The sequence below is a fragment of the Lissotriton helveticus genome, chromosome 8, assembly GCF_964261635.1.
Source record: "Lissotriton helveticus chromosome 8, aLisHel1.1, whole genome shotgun sequence".
Lineage (NCBI taxonomy): Eukaryota > Metazoa > Chordata > Amphibia > Caudata > Salamandridae > Lissotriton > Lissotriton helveticus.
In genome coordinates, this window is record NC_136069.1 from 69,966,440 (window position 1) to 69,987,166 (window position 20,727).

Below are 20,727 nucleotides of genomic sequence, written 5' to 3' on the forward strand. Positions count from 1 at the left end.
CCTGTTGCACCTTTGAATCGTGCATGTGTGCACATGTGGCACACAAAAATGCCCGTCTGCCACATGGCACTTTTGAAAAAGCACAAATTTGCTTTTTCAAAGGTTTTTGATATTTACCACCAACTTTTAGTTGGTGGTAAATACCGAATCCTTAACTATGCAATGCACTCATTTGTGCGCTCCCTACATTAGATTCAGTTTTTTACCGATTCCTTAAATTACCGATTCCTTAAATTACCGATTCGGTAAATTACCGAATCCGTAAATTTGGCCACCTACATCTCAATAGTCTAATACCGGTCGATAACGGCTGAAATTCGGTCATTTCGGCTGTTACCGACCGGTATTGGGCTACCTTCATCTGGCCCAAAGTGAACACAATTGTGACTCAAAAGTCCAACCTGTGAATCATGAGTAATGAGTCTCAAGTCTTGATCACTGTCAGAGGGAGCTGAGAATCCTGCAAGATGTGACCCCTGGTGTGAGCTTCAGCCCTCAGCCTGGTAGGCTCAGCTTTAAGGAAGGGGTCACTTGGACCAGAAACAATATAAGAAGCGCGTTCAACATTTTAAGAAGTTTGGTCCATCAGGCACATTTAGCTATCCCATCCACTTGTTATCATGGATGGGTTTTTATATAGCGCAATATCACCGCCAGGTCTCAAAGCGCTTTGCATTGGGAACCCGTCCTGGTTTTTCCCTGTGAGATAGACCCTACTGGGTATCCCCAAGGTGAAAGCCAGGCATCCCGCCGCGGGGGGCCGTAGTGGAGATTAAGCATACTATTGCCCAGAGTTGCAGAGTGTGAACCTGTGATTCGAGTACGCACCGAAGCGAGAATTACCGAGTCCGTGGACATTTTGGGCTCAAGACCCTGCCGCGTCGGGAATTGAACCCTGGTCCCGGGTCTGATCGCAGCGTCCGGGTCTGCCTCCTCTAACCAGTGAGCCACACTTCTCATATACCCAGGAAAGTAAATTTATCTGAAGGCACCGTTGGAGATTTGTGCACTTTTGAAGATTGACAACTGAAATCGATGCGCCTGTGTTGCCTGCTGAAGCCTGAGCTGTGCACATGATAGAATGGGTCAGGAAGGGTGAGCTTAGCATTTATTAATTAATCATTGTTCTAGGGGGATAAAGGGGGGGCTGGATGATCGAACAAAGGTGCATCACGCAGGAGACAGATCAGGGAGGCTAATTACTAGCCCAGGGGTCTGTCCCCTGGGAGCCTTTCCAGTCCCCAGCTTTCTGCCTCCTCTCTGAAGGAAAAGGTCATGGCTACAGGTTTCCGGCATGAGTGCACAGGTCGGGAGTCCTGGTATGCAAATCAGAGCTGCATTTTTAATGATACCCCTTAGTGTCAGAACATGCATCTGGAGCTTAGAGCACCCAGTGAGGAGGGGATCCTTTGATGGCATAGAAAAGGCACAGGAAGAGGCAGACTGAAGAACATTTTGACTCTGGGAAACTGGAATATTACTGTCATTTTATCATAAGAGCTGCCAGAGTGATTTCGTCCTATGTTGGCTGATGGGATTCAAAATGGAAACTACAGCTCGGATATGCATTCTAATCAACCAGTTCCAGATGGTTTCTACTGGCTACAGTTGTGACTAATCGTTTTGCACACTGAACTTAAAAAAAAAACATTTCATATATATTTTGTCAAATATATAATGGCAGCATTAACATTTTAAACGCAATAAAAAGTTAAATTGCTGGCACCCACAGATGATATGCATAAGTTAGAGTAAATTAATATAAAAATAAATAAAAGCAGCAATTACAGCAAAGACTGACTTACCAGCAATGACACTAGAGTAGGACCACTTTATAGGTAAATGTGTACAACAAAAATTGCATCCTACAGTGAAGAGAACCAGTGGCTCAGTGGTGTGAACAAGCAAAGTTAGAATGACACCTGAGAGACCAGGGAGAGGAGAGTGGGGGGGGTGGGAGGGGGAGAGGGAGAGAGGGAGAGTGGGGGGGGAGAGGGAGAGAGGGAGAGGGAGAGAGGGAGAGAAGGAGAGAGAGAGGGAGAGAGAGAGAGAGAGAGAGAGAACACGAACAGAACAACCAAGGCAATAAAATGTGTAGGGCAAGCTGGAAAGAAAAAAACACAAAACACTACAAAGATGCCTTAGCAGGCCCCAACAATCACACTGCCTTAACCACAAAAGTGTGAATAAGGAATAAGATTTTTAGGTTTCTAGTTGTCTATTTGCACAAAAGAAGTTCTTTGATATCTGAGAATATATATGAAGGGGCCTCTGTGCTTGATTAATGGGTGTCTTTGTTATGAGCACTCGTATGATTGTGAGCTTTTCATAGTGATGTGAACAGGAGAAGAGAAAGAGATCCAGAAGTGCCCCAGGAAGATGCAGAGTCAGACTGACACATTTTCAGATACTTGTAGAAAGTCAGAAGATCTGCAATGGACTTATGATAACCAGGCAGGGACTTCGAGAAGGTCGGAGCTGCTAGGAGAAACCCATCCCACAATCCTGTGCTCCTTAATATACCAGACCTTCAACAGAAGCTACCTACAGGAGCGAGAGGCTCTAGAAGAGATGTACCGGTCCAGCCGTCCTCAAAGAGAACGAGAGGCATACCCAATAATGAGTTGTGAATAAAAAAGATTCTGGCCTCAACATGCAGTCAAAGAAGTTTTCTCAACAGAGAAGTGGTCTGTCAAGATCGTAGCTAGCCCCAATTGGTGAACGTTGCTGTAATCGAGTAGAAAAAAAAAAAGGCTAAACTGTGAAAGAATTATCCAACCCAACAGCCATAGAGAACACCATCCACCCCTCCCAAGAACTCTGCAACGCTCTCTCAGATTACTTCCACAGCACGATCACCAACATCTAACAACAATTTCACCGTCCAACCCGCAACCCTCAACCCCAATGACCTCAACCAATCAGCGAACACCAGCCAACCCATTACCACCTGGTCTCTGCTCACGGCCCTGACCACCTTAGCCATCATGTCATCCATCCACTCCGGGGCACCCACCGACCCCTGCCCCCACCACCTCCACAACCTTGCAACAAAACCAATCTGCAAGCAACTCCCCAGCATCCTTAACACCTCCATCTCCATAGCAACCTACCTGAACAGATGGAAACACGCAGATGTCAGACCCCTCCTAAAGAAAGCCTTCGCCGACCCCAGCAATCTAAAAAATGATTGTCCGATCTTCCTGCTCCCTTACCCGGTCAAAGTACTCAAGAAAGACATCAACCAGCACCTCACCGAATTCCTGGAACAAAACCTCCTACTGGACGCCTAACAATCACTATTCCATGCCAACCACAGCACTGAGACCGCTCTCATTGCTGCCACTGACGAAATCAGAAAAGCCCTAGACCGCAGAGAAATGGAGGCCTTGATCCTCCTCGACCTCTCTGCGGCGTTCAACACTGTCTCCCAAAACACCCTCATCAACAGACACTACAATATAGACATGGGACCACAGCTGGCAGCCTGCAGAAATCAGACTTACACCCACAACGAGCGACCATGCATGCAACCTCGGCATCAGCAGCGACAGCCAATTGACCATGAATTGACAAGCCAACGCAGTCCCCTACTCCTGCTTCCACACACTTTGCTGGCTCCTCCAAATTTTCAAATGGATACCAACCAACACCAGAAAGACCGTCACTAAGGGCCCTCGTTATCAGCCACCTCGACTACTGCGAAGCCCTCTTCGCCAGCATCTCTACCCAGCTCCTCAGAAGAATCGGACCATATAGAAGGCCTGCAGCCAGACTTATCCTGGACCTCTCCAAATGAACCCACCCCGCTCCCCACTTGAGAGGCCTCCACTGGCTCCCCATCCAGAAGAGAGGCCAGTTCAAGATCCTCACACACGCCTACAAAGCCCTCCACAGACTTCGACCTGCCTACATCAACCATCGACTAAACTTCCACCAACCCTCAATACACCTGCGCTCCTCCTCACTCACACCCACACACCCCTGCATCCGTCACAGCCACAGCAGTGGCCGCTCCTTCTGCTACATCGCTGCCAAGACCTGGAACAACCTTCCCATCAAGCTCTGTACAGCCCCCTCACTGGCATACTTCAGAAAGAGGCTTAAGACCTGGCTCTTCGACGGAGACACAGCACCCAGCTACCCTAGGGGTGACAGTGTTGCACTCTACAAATGCTCTTGATTTATTGATTGAAGGCTGAATTTTCACTATGTTTTCACTACTGCATGAGAAAGGGGGTGGGCTTAATGCGATGGCATCCGATGGACATAGTAGTATGATATAATGTATGGTAGCTGTGTTGTCAGTTGTAACTCAAATCAAGCCTCAATCCAGGGCATCTGCTCCCTAATACCACAAAAAAATGTAAGACAGTGACCCCCCCATCCACTCCTTGACCTCTCCGATGCTTTGCTAGACTGCTGCTGCCAATGACATCCAACCTCCCAAACGAAGGAATAGCTGGGGTTCATCAGTGTTCATGTGAAAGTGGAGGGCATACAAGCAGATAAGCTTAGCCAGAGGCTCAATTTAGTTATTTAAAATGTATGGGGAGTGAGTGGGCCCCTTGGGGACTTCACAGCAAATATGGTGTTTAGCCAAACATGAGACACATTATTCTGAGCAGCCTAGTTTTGTATATACTAGATTTGTGTGACGCTTTTTCAGCAGGATCTAGGCTTTTTTCATGGCCCAGAAGGCCATAAGAACAAAACATTTTTGCGGTTAGAAAAGGCTCGATCACAAAAATGCTTTTTCATATGTACAAATGCCAAATTACGATTTCGTTGACTTGTTACCAAATCACACAATTTGGTTTAGCGATTCGGTATTTGGAAGGGGTGTGTTTAGGGCGTTCCTTCTAAATACCAAATTGCAGTACTATGTATGAATGTTTTGAGACCGAATATTGGTTGCAAAACATAACTTTTTTTACTGACTACTAAAATGTAGTGGTAACCATTTGAAAATGGGAAGGGCCCTCAAGGGGAAACCATTCCCCTTTATGGAAGTAAATAATATTTTTTAAGAGCAGGCTGTGGTTCCCCGGACCACTGCTTGCTCTTAAAAAAATGAAACTTCAAGGTAAAAAAATTCTGTTTAAACACATCCCATTTTCCTTTAAGAAAACCAGGCTGCAATAAAAAATGTTTTTGCTTTATTGAAAAGCAATCATAGACATGGTGGTCTGCTAACCCCAGCAGGCCACCATACCTGTCATGGCTATCATTCTAATGGGTCGTAAAATTGCAACCTACCTCATTAATATTCATGACGTAAACCAATTTGTGGCCCATTTTTAACCGCTATCGATTTTTTAAAGTTCTCTTATATTACAAATTGCAATTTTCTAATTGCGATTTGGTAAGAACCGCAATTAGGAAATCACAATTCCTAAATTTTGGACATGTGGCCCTTAGTTCTCAACCTGCACAAAGTGCCTCTTAATGATTCTGGCTACCTCTGTATCCAGAATCTGCGTCGGCTTCTAGAGCTGTGTGACATGATGTCTGTGGGATTCTGTAGCCCGAAGCCTCTTCGGCATCCGCATGATTACAGCAGATCCTCTGTAGAGTATCCTGAGGATCTCTGTTTCAGGAAGGCTCTTTGACTTCTAGAGCTGTATGTCACGTTCTTGGTAAACAATGTTTACCACAAATCTTTTTCCCCGCAGGGAATCACAACGCGGTTGTTACAACGACCACGTTGTAATTCCGCATACCATTACTCCGCAAGTCAGAACCACGACTTGCGGAGGGGGGGGGAGGTGTTGGATTTAAAATCCAACACCTTCCCTATTGTCCGCACAGACTGGGGTTGGAATAGTAAATTATACAATTCCAACATCCAGCGCACCCCCTCCGCAAGTCGTTGTTCCGACTTGCGGAGTAATGGTATGCGGAATCACATTGCGGACGTTGTAACAACTGGTTGTGATTCACTGCGGGATAACAACATACATTCCACGTTCTTCTAGGGATTCTGGCTTTCTGTGCTCCCAGAAGGGTCTGTGAATTCTACACTCGAAAGGGGAGATGCCTGTAGCTTACAGGCCGTCCACCTCCAGCACAGACGTATCTCGAGTTCTAGACTTGTGAAATGGCTCAGGTTTCTGGTAACCCTACTTTAAAAAGAGGCCTCCTGAAATGATATAGGCTGCACCAGGAGGTATGGGTTTCTCTCTAGGGAGTTATGAACTTCGAACTAATAGCATCATGATCAAGTTCAAGTGTCCCCTTCATAGAAGAGCCTGAGAGAACTGGCATGAAGAATCCTCCCCCCAGCACCCCATCCCACCCCTCCTCCTCTCTATGGGCTCCCTCTTCTCTTCCCTATACTGTACTCCATTTGCAGTAATGGGAAGCACATGGCTCAAGTTCTCATTCCACGCCTGTAAAAACCCCCAGATGTTCTGCAAGATGCTGCTGACAAGCAGTGACTCAGCAGAAATGCAGACACTGAGACTACTACAGAAAGTTTACTCCATGAGGCTAGCTCACACTGCTTACTCACTAAGAATGGGCTGCCACTCACTAAGACTCATGCACAGCGTCCACTCATTGAGACATGACTATCACTCACTTAGAGACTGTAAAACTCTTTTACTTACACCTAGTTGTCACTCACTTACACTGACTTGCTAAGATCTGACTCATCCATGGAGGGAGACTCGCCGTAGAGCGTACCCACTGGTACCAATTCTCACTCAATACCGACAAAAATGTTGTTACAGAAGCTTGCTTCTCGCTACTTGAGACTAGGCCTATTGCTCACTCACTGAGGAAAGACGTTCACTCACTGTGATTGAATCACAGCACTAAGTAACCGAGACCTGGCAGTCAGTGCCTGAGAAGAATGCTCATCTCTCCCTCCCCAATGCTAACCTGTCCCATTCATTAGCTAAGATCTGACACTCATTGCCTGAGACTGATATGTATAACTCACTCACACTAAAAGTGGTAATTCACTAATATATTACTCTCACTCATTGGTAAAGATCCAATATGCTTTGAACCCAGGCCCTTGCCGCCTGAGACTGGCCCGCATGGCTCACTCACTGAGACGTTACTATCACTGGCTGGACTTGATGCAAAGTGCTCACTAATGATGTGAGCCAAAATATTTTTGAACCTCCTGGTTCGATGTCCCTTAGCCCTGGAACCATGGAGCAAGCCTGAGAGGGGGGGGGTTGTCATCACTCCTCTTAGGGGCGTTGCTCATAAGGATGTGCTAGTTTGAATGTCAGTCCTGTCAAAAACTCTGCAAATAAAATTTAGATATGAGGTATTATATCTGTGTGTATATATATATATATATATATATATATATATATTCCAACAAAAAGGTTACCCCATGAGGAAAAGCCACCATCCAGGTAGGTTAATTCTCGTTTTTATTTGCAAGTTGCCAGCTTAATGCAGATGAAACAAAGTCCAGTACAATTTAGAAGCCTGACGCGTTTCATGCTCGGTGAGCATTTCTTCAGAGGCTCTTGAACACTGAGAGAAGCACCGGAATCTTTAATCACTAACACCTGCCGCAGTGGGCGTTGGCTTTCCCCAAGCCTTCTGGTGTTCGTAGTCCAAATGTTGCTCAAGTGAGCTGCTCGCAAAACAGTGTCAATCTATTCAAAAAAGTAATTAAAACCCTAGTGGGTGTGGAAGTTGTCCCCTTGTCTCTGCGCTGTGAAGTAATCCTGCACACTCGACCTTCCTGACAACTTTGTTTCATCTGCATTAAGCTGGCAACTTGCAAATAAAAACGAGAATTAACCTACCTGGATGGTGGCTTTTCCTCATGGGGTAACCTTTTTGTTTGAATGTTTGGCGGCCGACCCCGGTCGCGGAAAAGCCCTGCCACATGACAGTGGTTACAAGCTGCAGTCACCCGGCAAACAGCTTTGGCAGGAAGGTCGAGTGTGCAGGATTACTTCACAGCGCAGAGACAAGGGGACAACTTCCACACCCACTGGGGTTTTAATTACTGGGGTCTGATAGCAAGTCCGCAGTTATACAGAGCGGTATCCCGGGACAGGGATTCCGCCATACAACTAAAGACAAACAAGAACATGTTTAACATGTCGGAACGCCGAAACGCTGCGGGAGACATCTTTAAAAACAAAAATCCTGACATTTCAAAACCACCTCCAAGATCCAACACGGAGGCAACCAATACATTAACGATTCAGTTCCAGAAACTGGAGAGACTTACGAACGAGAACTACGCAAATGGTGGGAGGGGACATCTTTGCAGGGATACATTGAGGTACAAAGAGTACTACGTATTTTCACTGTCCCTGCGTATGAAAATCCTGATCCCCTCTTACTGGAAACATGGGCCACACACATAGCCAATTCATGTAAAGGGATGCTTGAGATCTTGGTCCAATTTGCGTGGAGTGATCGGGATAAGGTGGTGAAGGAAATTGAGGAAATGGAAGAACTACTCTCAAAAAAATCAAGACAAAGATGAACAGGAACAACTAAGGGCAGCCATGAAGAAAAGGTTGCAGAAATATGAAATGAAGATCAAAATGAGGAAGCAGGAGAAATTTGATCGCGATGAACGTGATTATGCAATGGGCAGGGTCCTAACCTTCTCTAAAAAATATGACCAGCCACGAAAAGATCTGGCAAAAAAAGAATAAATGCCAAGAACATCACCAGAAGTAAGAGTCGAAACTTCTGACTCGGACGCAACCACAAGTGAGGTGTCAGGGGATGAGGCAGCAGGCCCAGTGATGCCAACCACCAAAACTCCTTTTCATCAGGAGTTCAACGTAATCAGAGCATGCTGGCTAAGGGATGGCAAAAACAAACCCCCAGAAGAGGCAGGCAAACCAGACGCGGTGGTTGGAAGGGGAAGAGGCAGAGGGCAAGCCAATACGACTCCAAGAGTAACAAGGAGCCAGAGAAGAGGGAGATGGTAACTTCATCTGACCATCTCACTATAGTGAACCTGTCCCGGAGAGCTCTTACATCTGAGGAAGAATCCGTTCTGAAATTGGGACTTACATTTTGTCCAAATAACAACATGGAGTATACCCAAACTAGAATTGATCTTTACAAACTTATTAGAAAGATCAAATTATACAAATTCTTTAAGGTCAAACCAACTGCGAAAGAAGTGAAACATTTGAGAACCATCAAGAAAGATACCGACCTCCTAAATGTCAATGATTTGACCGCATCTGAAGTGTTACAGAATCTTAGATCAGAGGGTCACTCAGAGACAAGCAGCATGACAAATACTCTGACACAAAGACTGGCAAACATAGAAATTGACCAGGAAGCGCCCAAGAGTGGGTTGAAATTAACATCTAAATTCGTTGCTCAAACTGCAACAGACGCCATTGACACGTTCTCGGATGCGGTCATCAGGGATCTGATGATCATGAGGACGAAACAAAAGAAAACTTATAACATTTCGAAAGAACAATGTTTGGCCATAAAAAGACTGTTGGAGGACAACTCTATTGTTTGCAAACCCTCAGATAAAGGAGGAAATATTGTAATCATGTCAAGAGAGCAATATGTGACTGAAGCCATGCGACAACTGAAAGACAATACCTGCTATGCCGTGATAACCAAGAGAGACTATCTTGCAAGTATCAACATGTTATATGACTTACTAAAAAAATGGCATGACAAGCAGATGATAGGATTGGAGGAGTATCTATTTCTAAAAACTGTCAACCCGATTCTGCCCTCTTTTTACCACCTACCAAAAGTACATAAAAACATTGATAATCCCCCAGGGAGACCTATCATCTCTTCAATAGGGGGTTTAACGGAGAATCTCTCGAAATTTCTGGACCATTATCTGTTTGAGTTCGTACTTTCATTGAAATCTTACATCAGAGACACTTCCGATTTTATTGAGAAAGTGGAAAATTTGAACTGGCAACCTACATATGTACTTGTAACTCTAGACATAACTAGTCTTTACACTTGTATTGAGCATGAACGAGGCCTATTTGCTGTGGAGTACTTTTTGAGCAAAAGACAACTAAGATACGCCATGCATAATAAGATGTTGCTTGAGCTCATTGATTTTTGCCTGCACCATAACATTTTTCTTTTCGAGAAAGATTTATACAGGCAGTTGTCTGGTACGGCGATGGGCTCCTGCTTCGCCCCCAGTTATGCGAATGTATTCGTTGGCTGGTGGGAGGAGCAGGTAGCCTGGGCCCCTGAAAATGCCACATGGAACAACAAAGTGGTTGCTTGGTGCAGGTACATTGACGACCTATTCCTAGTATGGGATGGGCCTGTGGCAGAGGCCAATGAGTATATATTAATGCTCAATAATAACGACTGTAATCTAAGGTTCACGGGGGAAGTGAGTAGAGAAAGGGTCAATTATCTGGACCTCCAAGTGGGTGTGAGAGAGGGTAAAATCTGTACTCAATTGTATCGAAAACCCACAGCGGGTAACAGTGTGTTACACGCTTCTAGCAGCCATCCCCGGAGACTTATAAACAGCATCCCCTATGGGGAATTTCTTAGATTGAAGCGTAATTGTACCCAAGATGAAGACTTTGAAAGGGTAGCCAGAGACAGTACGGACAGATTCTCTAACAGAGGATACAAACAGAATCTTTTACTGGATGCCCTGAGTAGAGTGAGGAAATTGCCCCGAAGTTCTCTTTTTGTGAAAAAGACATGTCCCACCATTGATGGCAAATTTCGTATGATCACACCTTATTCAGCCAATTCCTTTAGACTTCGATCCATATTGACAAAACACTGGCACATCTTAAAAACTGATCAAATTGTTGGCCCAGACATACCAGCTGCTCCGCTGATAACCTTTAAGAAAGCAAAATCTCTACGTGTGTGACGGGGTGGCGGGCTCTGGGGATGACGGAGTGAGCCGTTGAAACCTCGAGACCCAGTGTAAATATTGTATAGCCGAGTTCCCTTCCCCTCACGAGCACCACGGACGGCTGTTTGTAATTGTGCACTTGGTTTCCCTCACACCCCGGGCCCCTGCAAGTCCAAGTCGGACGCCCCAGTGACTGTTTCCTTTCTTTCCTTTGCTTTTGGGGATTCCTCCGGACGGAGTCACGAGACAGTCAGCAGACCGACTTCCACTCACCTTACGACCGGAGCGAGCGGATCGACTGGTCTACAGCCCTGCTTCACTCTGGCTAGTCCCGGTTTCACAAGAGGAGTCAGAACGGAGACCTCTGAATTCGCAAGACTGAGAGTGACTACTAAGAGGAGAAAAGCCTATCTAAAAATAAAGCCTTCGCTTCGTGCACTATTTCCTGACTCTGCCTCATTTGATACTGGTCCTAGTGTTTCTGAATCGCCATCCCCTGTGGTCACCGACCCTGCCCCCTCACAACGTGATTATGTGGTTCAGAGCCACTTAAATCCTATAGCGAAAAAGAAGGGAACATTGAAGGAGGCCAAGGGCTTCTTCCCCTGTGGGAAGTGCAAAGCCTGTGTAGCCAGTAAAAGAACTTTGTCATATGATGTGAAAGGCTGCAAAGGGGGCAAGAAGATAGGCAAATTCATGTTGTGCCACACAGATCATGCTGTCTATTGTTTAATGTGTCCCTGCCAACTACGATATGTTGGTAGCACCATCAATTCAGTGAAATTGAGGGTGCTGGAGCACATGCGGGCAATAGCCAATAGAGATTTCTCTTATCCGGTAGCCCGGCATTTTGCCATCAAGCATGACAGCAATAGGGACCTTTTAAGATTTTTCTGTTTGGATTGTGTCCCTGACAGCCCACGGGGTGGTAACAAATTACAGACACTCAGAAGACTAGAGTCTCGTTACATAATCGATTTAGAGACCAAGGCACCAGGGGGCCTGAATATAGGGGAAGAAATGTCCTCTCATCTGGGCTAATTGTGATGAATGAAGAATCATGGATTGTGAGATGCTGAATTCGGAAATGTATGAAATGATTTGTTGACATAACATTTTATATCACTGAGAATATGTAATATGTATGAAGATTGGTTAAGTTGTTATTTTAAGATGCATTATTAGAGATAAGTTATGTTGGGTCACAAGACTGTTGAAAGCCCGTTTGGTTGATTGTCTGGACACTTCCTATTATTATGAGACTTTTGCGGCCATATTTAAGGCTGCCAATGCCGATACACGGCAAGATGGAAACTTGTAATGTACACTTGGTATTGAGATGATCAAAAAGTATAGTTTGCGATGGTTTAAGGTTTATTACATCGCCTCTTTGGATAAGTGTGCCCAGGCAGCATCAATCTTGGGCTTTTTCTATGGATGTAACAGTGGTTTACACTTCTGCTGTTACACATTCGCCGATACACGGCATGATAACTTTTGAATACTAAAGTATAGAAGATGACTTATGTGAGAGAGGTTTCGTCAAATGCATGTTTAAAGATGGCGCGCAGAAATGATTGCTTGCTGTAGTCCTATCTCTATTGCAATGACCCTTGAGGTAACTTTAAAATGGTGCAGCGCAAAGCGTTCATTTGTAAACACTGACGAAGGGATTTAGTCCCGAAACGCGTTTGTTCTTGAAATAATACATTTCTGCTGAAGCAATAACCCCGTGAGTGCTGTTTTCTTCTAACCCGAATGGGATTAACTGAAGAATTGGAGCTGATATTATTTCCGTGGAACACCGCCACGGAGACAGCACCCGCTATTGGAGTGACTCGTGGTATCGGTGTTTGGAGCTGTAATATATATATATATATATATATATATATATATATATATATATATATATATATACATACACGCACAATGAAAATAACGCCAACTTCCAAACTTTGAGAAATTAAGTGAGTCTCCACACAATTTCTATTGTTTACGGAAATATTTATTTTGATGCACGGCGGCCCCTAATTGAATCCACAAACTGTTGTCTGTGTTGCTTAACTTCTTCCCCATCCAATCGTCGTCGCCAATGTTAGGTATTTGTATTGGGCATGAAGATACTTATTTCGGCCCACAACTCTCGGAGCTTTATTTATTTACTCTGCCTTTCACTAACCACCCTCCCATAGAATCCCCATCGTCCTGTTCCATTACCTTACACATACAACCTTGGCTTCTGACTTTGACTCACATGAGACACCATTTAGACAAGATAAAACACAATACTGCACCTTGGCAAGCCAGTCAAAAAGGCAACTCTGCTTCTAATCAATCAATCAGAGCATTTATATAGCGCACTACTCACCCGGAGGGTCTCAAGGCGCTGGGGGGAGGGGGTCCGCTACTGCTCGAACAGCCAGGTCTTGAGCTGCTTCCTGAAGGCGAGGTGGTCCTGGGTCAGGCGGAGGTGGGTCGGAAGGGAGTTCCAAGTCTTGGCGGCCAGGTAGGAGAAGGACCTTCCTCCTGTGGTGGCTCATCGGATGCGGGGGACGGCGGCGAGGGCGTGGCAGGTCGAACGCAGCTGGCGTTTGGGAGCGTAGAAGTTGAGGCGGCTGTTGAGGTATCCTGGTCCTCGGTTGTGTAGGGCTTTGTGTGCGTGGGTCAGGAGCCGGAAGGTGATTCTCTTGTTGACCGGGAGCCAGTGCAGGTCTCTCAGGTGTCCGGAGAAGTGGCTGCGGCAGGGGATGTCCAGGATGAGTCGTGCTGAGGTGTTCTGGATCCGCTGGAGTCTTTTCTGGAGTTTGGCGGTGGTTCCAGCGTAGAGGGAGTTGCCGTAGTCCAGACGGCTGGTGACGAGGGCCTGGGTGACCGTCTTCCTGGTCTCGGTGGGGATCCATCGGAAGATCTTTCGAAGCATGCGCAGGATGTTGAAGCATGACGAGGAGACGGCGTTGACTTGTCTGGTCATGGAGAGGGAGGAGTCCAGGATGAAGCCCAGGTTGCGTGCGTGGTCTGTTGGTTTGGGTGCGCTGCCCAGGGCGGGGGGCCACCAGGAGTCGTCCCAGGCGGAGGGTGAGGATTCGAGGATGAGGACTTCCGTCTTGTCTGAGTTCAGTTTCAGGCGGCTGTTCGACATCCATTTGGCTACGTCTGTCATCCCTTCGTGTAGGTTGGCTCTGGCGGTGGCGGGGTCGTTGGTGAGGGAGAGGATCAGCTGGGTGTCGTCGGCGTAGGAGATGATGTTCAGGTTGTGCTGGCGTGCGATGTCTGCGAGGGGGCTCATGTAGACGTTGAAGAGTGTTGGGCTGAGCGAGGAGCCTTGAGGAACGCCGCAGATGACTTCGGTGGCTTCCGATCTGAACGGGGGGAGGCGGACTCTCTGTGTCCTTCCGGCGAGGAAGGAGGTGATCCACTCCAGTGCCTTCTCCTGGATTCCGACGTTGCTGAGGCGCTGTACTAGGGTACGGTGGCAGACAGTGTCGAAGGCCGCGGAGAGGTCCAGGAGGATGAGGGCCGCTGTTTCTCCGTTGTCGAGCAGGGCTCGGATGTCATCGGTGGCTGCGATCAGGGCGGTCTCGGTGCTGTGGTTGGCCCGGAAGCCAGACTGCGAGTGGTCGAGGGAGCCGTTCGTCTCGAGGAAGGCGGCCAGTTGCTTGTTGACGGTCTTCTCGATGACTTTGGCCGGAAACGGGAGCAGCGAGATGGGGCGGTAGTTCTTCTATGCACACTCATCATCATCATCATCAAACTGGAGTTGTAGAGTGCTGCTATTCACCTGTGACGGTATCCAGGAGCTGAGAGGCATCTGTTCGGGAGGAATCAGTTGAATAACCGGGTCTTGATTCCCTTTCTGAATTCCTGAAGAGAGGGTGTGGTCCGGAGGTGGAGGTCAAATCTGTTCCAGGACTTTGGGGGGACGTAGGAAAAAGATTTTCCTCCACTGATGCTTTGGCGGATGCGCAGGGTGTGAGCAAGGGAGAGGGAGGCAGAGCTCAGGTGTCTGGAGGTTTGGTGGAAGCTCAGTCAGTGGTTGATGTATGCCCGTCCATCACTGTGTAGGGCTTTGTAGGTGTGGGTCAGCAGCTTGAATTGACATCTCTTATTGAAGGGGAGCCAATGGAGCTTCTTGAGGTGTGGAGTGATGCGGATCCATTTGGCGAGGTCAAGGAAGAGTCTGGCCAACGAGTTCTGTGTGGTCTGCAGCCTCTTTAGAAGGTTGGTAGTGATTCCTGCTCAAAGTGTGTTGCCATAGTCCAGGAGGCTAGTGATGAGGTGTCTGATGCTGACTGGGTGCCATTTAAAGGCCTTTCAAAGCATGCAAAGGGAGAGGAAGCAGACCGAGAAGGCTGCACTGATCCAGTTTTTCATGGTGAATTTGCTGTCCAGGATGACGCTGAGGTTCTGAGCATGGTCTGTAGGAGTGGGTGAACAGCATGCTTGCACCTCCTTTACATAAATACAGAAATATAACACGGAAGCTGCATCCTGAAATTCTCAGAACACATAGCAAAAAGTTACATTTAGGGGTGAAATTCGAGTCTGAATAATTAAATGTAGTAGTAGCAACTGAACAAAAACAATAAGTTAGACCTTTTGCGATTTGCCATAAAGAACTCAAGTTGTTTTCCCCACATTTAGGTAGCCCTACATTTAACAGACCAAACGATGGAAAGAATTTGGGTTGTTCCATGCTTTGTTTGGTTAGAGTCAAAAACCTTGGTAAAAAGCAATTTAGAGCGCTTGCGTTGTGAAAAAGTTTAAAGATGCAATGTACCACCAAACCCAACCTAAAAAACAGGATTTCAACAAGTAACTTGGAAAACAAAGTGCATCTACCCTTGTGCAGCACTACCACTGGTATGGTCCAAGTGCTACAAATTTGAATTCAATCATCTAAAGCAGATCTGTTTCTGCTGGGGGACACTTCACTTTGTAATACACCTTCACATATGAAGTTATGAGTGCCCTCAGGTTATGTTTTTAAATACTTCCCCTTTGTGATGTCCTGAAAATAATAGACTTTAGGCACTGCGTAGGGGCACAATGGCTCAAGATGTCTTCTTGACTATGCACCCTCGCCCTCTTTTGTACAGATGTTAATCCCAAATTTTACCTTGAGAATGTACAGGTTTTAACACTTTAATTAAATAGTACAAGGCACGACAATGGGAAATATACTTTCAACCCTAATTTCATTTCTTATTGCCCTCTAGATCTGTAAAAAGTTGGTACCTATTCCTTTGATAATGTGCACCGTGGAACGAAAAGTAACACCACTTTTGTGACGTGCTTTATTTGCACGTGAAAAGTAAACACTTAGACAAAAAAATCACATTATTAATTTACTAACCTTTAAATGCTGGAGTGCTGATTCATGGTGCCAGCATTATCTTCTGGACCAGTTTCTATGACCGAAAATACTCTTTACAAGTCACACGAGATTCTAATCTAAAGTTTAGAAACTCCCCAAGGTATATTTCGAATCTATTTCATAAATTCACTATATTTTTATGGTTTCCATTAGCACGTCTTGTTGCTGTAACAGGAAGTTCTTTCTGCTTCTAAATCTAAGCTAGAAGTCTTGGAGCCTACCACTGGTAGTGTTCATGGGGTAGACAGCGCCCCTGCTGGTGAGGTGGTAGGTGCTGGATAGCATGGAAAGGTCCAGCACGTCTGAACTGAACAAGGAGGGCCGCCATCTTGTAACTGTGTACATTTTCAGTCACTGTCAAATGAAACAAGGTAAAAAGTCCTACAGATAAAGTTGTATTTTCAAAAGGTGTTGAAATACAAATCATAATTCTAATATATATTGATTGGTATACTAGTTGTGAATACTTGTGTCAGTTAGTTATTTAAATAATTGTACCCGTTAAATGCTACTATTGAGGTGATTTTTCAAAGTCTATAATCTATTTTTGAAATACTTAATTTATTTGCTAATATTTTAAAGTGATTAAAGTTTTCTGTACTTTCCATTGAAAAGACTGAATACTATTAGAATGTGCACATTGACTCTTTAATATGGCCGCATGAGTCACTCTTCTGCTGTCCTTTGACCCTTGTGGTGCCATGACCGGCTCAGTGCCCCTCTTTTGTTTCCATGGGGCACATGCCTGAGCAGCAAAGGATGGCACTTCCTCTTCACTTGCAGACTTATAGAACCCAAACAGTGTCACTCCCAGCACTGCAGCAGCTGCCAGGGGTAGCACCAGGATGTGGTACCAGGTAGAAAAGGGAAACTGGACTTCCAGGTTTTGTATTTATTTGTAAGGAAGCCTTTTGAACAGAAGCACTGTGCATTGTATGATGAGGGTTCTGATTGGAATCAATGACGTCTATGGGTGGCAATTTGCTTGTTTAGAGAGTGTAGACTAATCCAATGAGGGTGACTCCCCCAAATAAGGGTGTTTTAAGAGGCATGTATTGGTGAGAAATGGGTCAAAACGGTTTGTTGAAAATCCTCATTACCTAGTATGTTGCAGGTACTTATCCCACATAGAAAATAATACACTGCTTGATAAAGTCCACAGCAGTGAGTCAATGAGACTTAATGGTCATAACCAAGGAAAGTCACTTGCGCAGCTTCCAAGGCTTCCTTTAGAGGGGCACTGCTGTAGCCATGTGGTAATAGTTCAAAGAATCTGATCTTCAACTGGGCACAAGGTTTTGGGCCCATTTAAGTGAGTTAAGTTAGTGGAATACAATGCTCGTACCGGGGCATAATGTGGAAGGTGCTGGAAAACATAAGAGATAAGATGTTTTAACAAGCAGAATGTCTGAAGGTTTAATAGACCCACAACAAGTTAGCCTGACTCCTGAAAAAGGTACTTAATCACTAGTTATGAGCATCATTCACAAATTCCATAGAAAAAACTTTGGTAGAGTCAACATACCATGGCCCTTTATGTACCATTGTAGAACACAAAGAGATTTTGAGATAAGAAGATGGGAAATTGCATTTTACTCTATATGCTATAGCTTTTAGGAGCCTATCTTCTGAGTAGAACAACCTGACATCTTAGGAAGAAGAAAGGTCTACTCAGTGTAATGAAGAATACTGGTAAATATTCTAGGCATTTGTCGGTGCCACAGAGGTGTCCTGATGGCCCAGCAGTGCCTCATCCTCTGAAGTCTGCATTAAGCTGAAGGGCAAGAGCAAAAAGTGGTATGCTATAGAAAAGCATTTTACTAGAGATTTGAAAGAAGACATGGAGATCCTCTGGTGACTCCTAGTTGCAAATAGTCAGGTCCAGACCTATGATGTTTCACAAATTCCTGCTGAATCCCAGGACCAGTGTGCAGTGAAAAGGTCTCACCCAGTTAGTGCCACAATGCTTCCCAAACTCACCGAACGACCCTAAATAGAGGAAGGGAGATAAACACCAGACAACTCATAAGACATTGAACTTGCAGTTCGTAACCAGCGATTAAGAGTAGCCACTGAAGGTATATGTCCTGTCATTACTGAACCAAACGTCACAACAAAGCGTGCAGGTAAATTTAATCAGATGAAGAATGTATAGGATATAAATAAGGCAGAAGAAAGTAGAAAAACAATTCAATTCGATTTCCTCCATTGCAGTTGAGGTCATGACGAGCAGAAAAGCTACCTTAGCAGAAAGGATCTTAAAGGTGTCCTCTTCTTGGGGCTTAAACGGGGCTATTGTGGAACTCTTATGACTAGTGGGAGAATCCAAGGAGGATCTAAGAATCGTACTTTAAGTCTCTGAAAGACAAAATTAGAAGGTTAAAGGCCAGCAAAGTAATAAGACCCAAATAATCACAAGAAGACTGGAACACCCCGAAAGCTGCCATTTGAAGGTCGAGACAGAAAGGCCATTAGCAAAACACTCTTACAAAAAATCTTGAAAATTCAAAGGGTCGTAAGATAGGGATAAAATTCCCTGGAGATTGCATCACCTTGAAAAAGGTGTCCAATGTTCACTGTAAAAATCCAATGTGGAAGATCTACGAGATCGTTGAATTGGCCATACATACATACATTGCAAAGGCCTCTTAGTAGCCGTATTGTCAAGTGTTGAGGAAGACGAGGGGATAGAGGAAGAGATCACTAATGGAGAGGAGCCTGGAAATACGGACCCAATGTGCATCAATCACCAAAATTGTGAACCAGGATTTTCTGGGCCATGTGTGAGCCTCATGAATTATTTGAAAATGCTGTCTCCTGATCTTGATTAGAACTCCCTGATGAATGGAAGGAAATGTAAAGAGAAGACCCTGAGTCCAGGGAGAGGATAACACCATCAAAACCATCGCTTGGAGATCCTTGTACCTGGAGACGAATAGTGTCAGATGAGTATTGGGAGAAGATGTAAACAGACTCACTATTGCACTATTGGAGGCCTGGGTCTGCAATGGATTCTTAGAAAGGTATTCAGAGACATCTCTGTTGACAATAGGAATATCGTATGCAGGGTGCCTGTTTTCACAATGTCCATTCCTGGAATGTCACTGGGAAATAGGGATATAAGATGAGTTTCTACTCTGACAAAACACTTTGCCACCAGATTGTCTGTTCCTATTAGGACCGTGTTCCCTTTCAAACTGGAAGTAAAATAAAACCGGACTCTCAAAATGGCTGTTCTTTCTTGTTAGTTTGAGATATAAGAGACCCTCCTTGTCTAAAGTATTTCACACAACTCCTGACCCAGAGTTGCTACCACCCCCTTATAGGCTGGATGGTGCCTGTGAGTAATATAACTGGTAATTTAGGAGCTAATTCCACTCCCTTGTATATGGTCTTTGTCACCAGTCACTATTGAAAGCAGTGGAAAAGGACTCTTGAGGCCTGATATCCTGACAGACAGAGCTGCAATGCAGAAAGATGTGTCGCCCTAGAGGTTCCATGTAAAACTTTGCCCACGTAACCCAAAGACCAAGGCTGATATGTCTCAATGGACCTGTAACCAGAGGTGCACTGCGCAAGATGTCATTGATAGTAGAAACATGAGACAGGACTGAAGTTTCAAAGGTCAGTGTGAAGTAAGGAAATTATTTTCCAGTAGATGAGTTGAAGAGACCACTTATGAACTCTAGAACTTGACGTGGAAGAAGCTGAGACTTTTCTTCATTGATCAGCCAGCTGTAACTACGAAGAAGAGAACAAACTCAATGAGTATCTTGAGCCGTCTTAAGAGGCGTACCTGCATGAACAAGCCAATCTTGTGGATAAAAAATAACTTTCATAAATTCTGAGCATAGGCTGGTGAAAAGTGGAGCCAGCACTTTGTAAAAACATGAGATATTGATTTAAGACTGACTTGTAGGACCTGTAATTGGAAATGATCATTCTGATTAGAAAATCTAAAGACACGCTAGGAAGAACCCTTTGGAAATGTGGAAGTATGTGTCCTGAAGATGTAATGACATTATACATTTGCCTTGAGCCATAGTTTGAATGACTGATTGTAAAGTATTCCTCTTGAATTGAATAGTCTTTACAAACTGTTAGAGGGGCGATCCCAGGGGAGGACAGACTTGGCACCTGACCACCCTGTGACCCACCTCTCCTAGGAACACAGCCGAGCAATGGCGGGAGACCCTCAGGGAGAGGATCTCGAATCTAGGATCGTACGCGCTGCGCTAGCACCACTCGACAAAGGGACACCACACCGTAGGATTAAGAGAACGTATTCTTTATATCTTTAAGTAAAAATTAATCTTTATGATCCGCAGATTCTTATGTACAGGCGAGCAAGGGCTCAAAGAGTCTCGGTAGGGGTAGGGTAGCGGGACAGTCTCAAGGTTCAAAGTCACTTGCGGGTGCGTATCCAGCGCACAGCTCTCAATCCTCGAGCCGGGGGATATGGGGTGATCTTGGGTCCAGCCGGACCAGGATAGTCTCTGAGCCGCGATCGAATCAGCAGGGCTCG

The 20,727-nt window shown here is 45.3% G+C and overlaps 1 protein-coding gene across 2 annotated transcripts in view; it reads left to right on the plus strand.

The window, feature by feature from the left end:
- Nucleotides 1-20,727, plus strand: part of HGD (homogentisate 1,2-dioxygenase) — a 172,340-nt gene that overhangs the window by 25,239 nt on the left and 126,374 nt on the right. The window contains exon 1 of one of the 2 annotated variants that reach the window (XM_078656644.1): nucleotides 16,982-17,059. The exons of the other annotated variant lie outside the window; for it this stretch is intronic. Coding sequence (XP_078512770.1) covers nucleotides 17,048-17,059 — 12 coding nt within the window. The 5' untranslated portion in view covers nucleotides 16,982-17,047. Of the gene's footprint in view, nucleotides 1-16,981; nucleotides 17,060-20,727 lie in introns of those variants that run through there. 2 annotated transcript variants of the gene reach the window in all.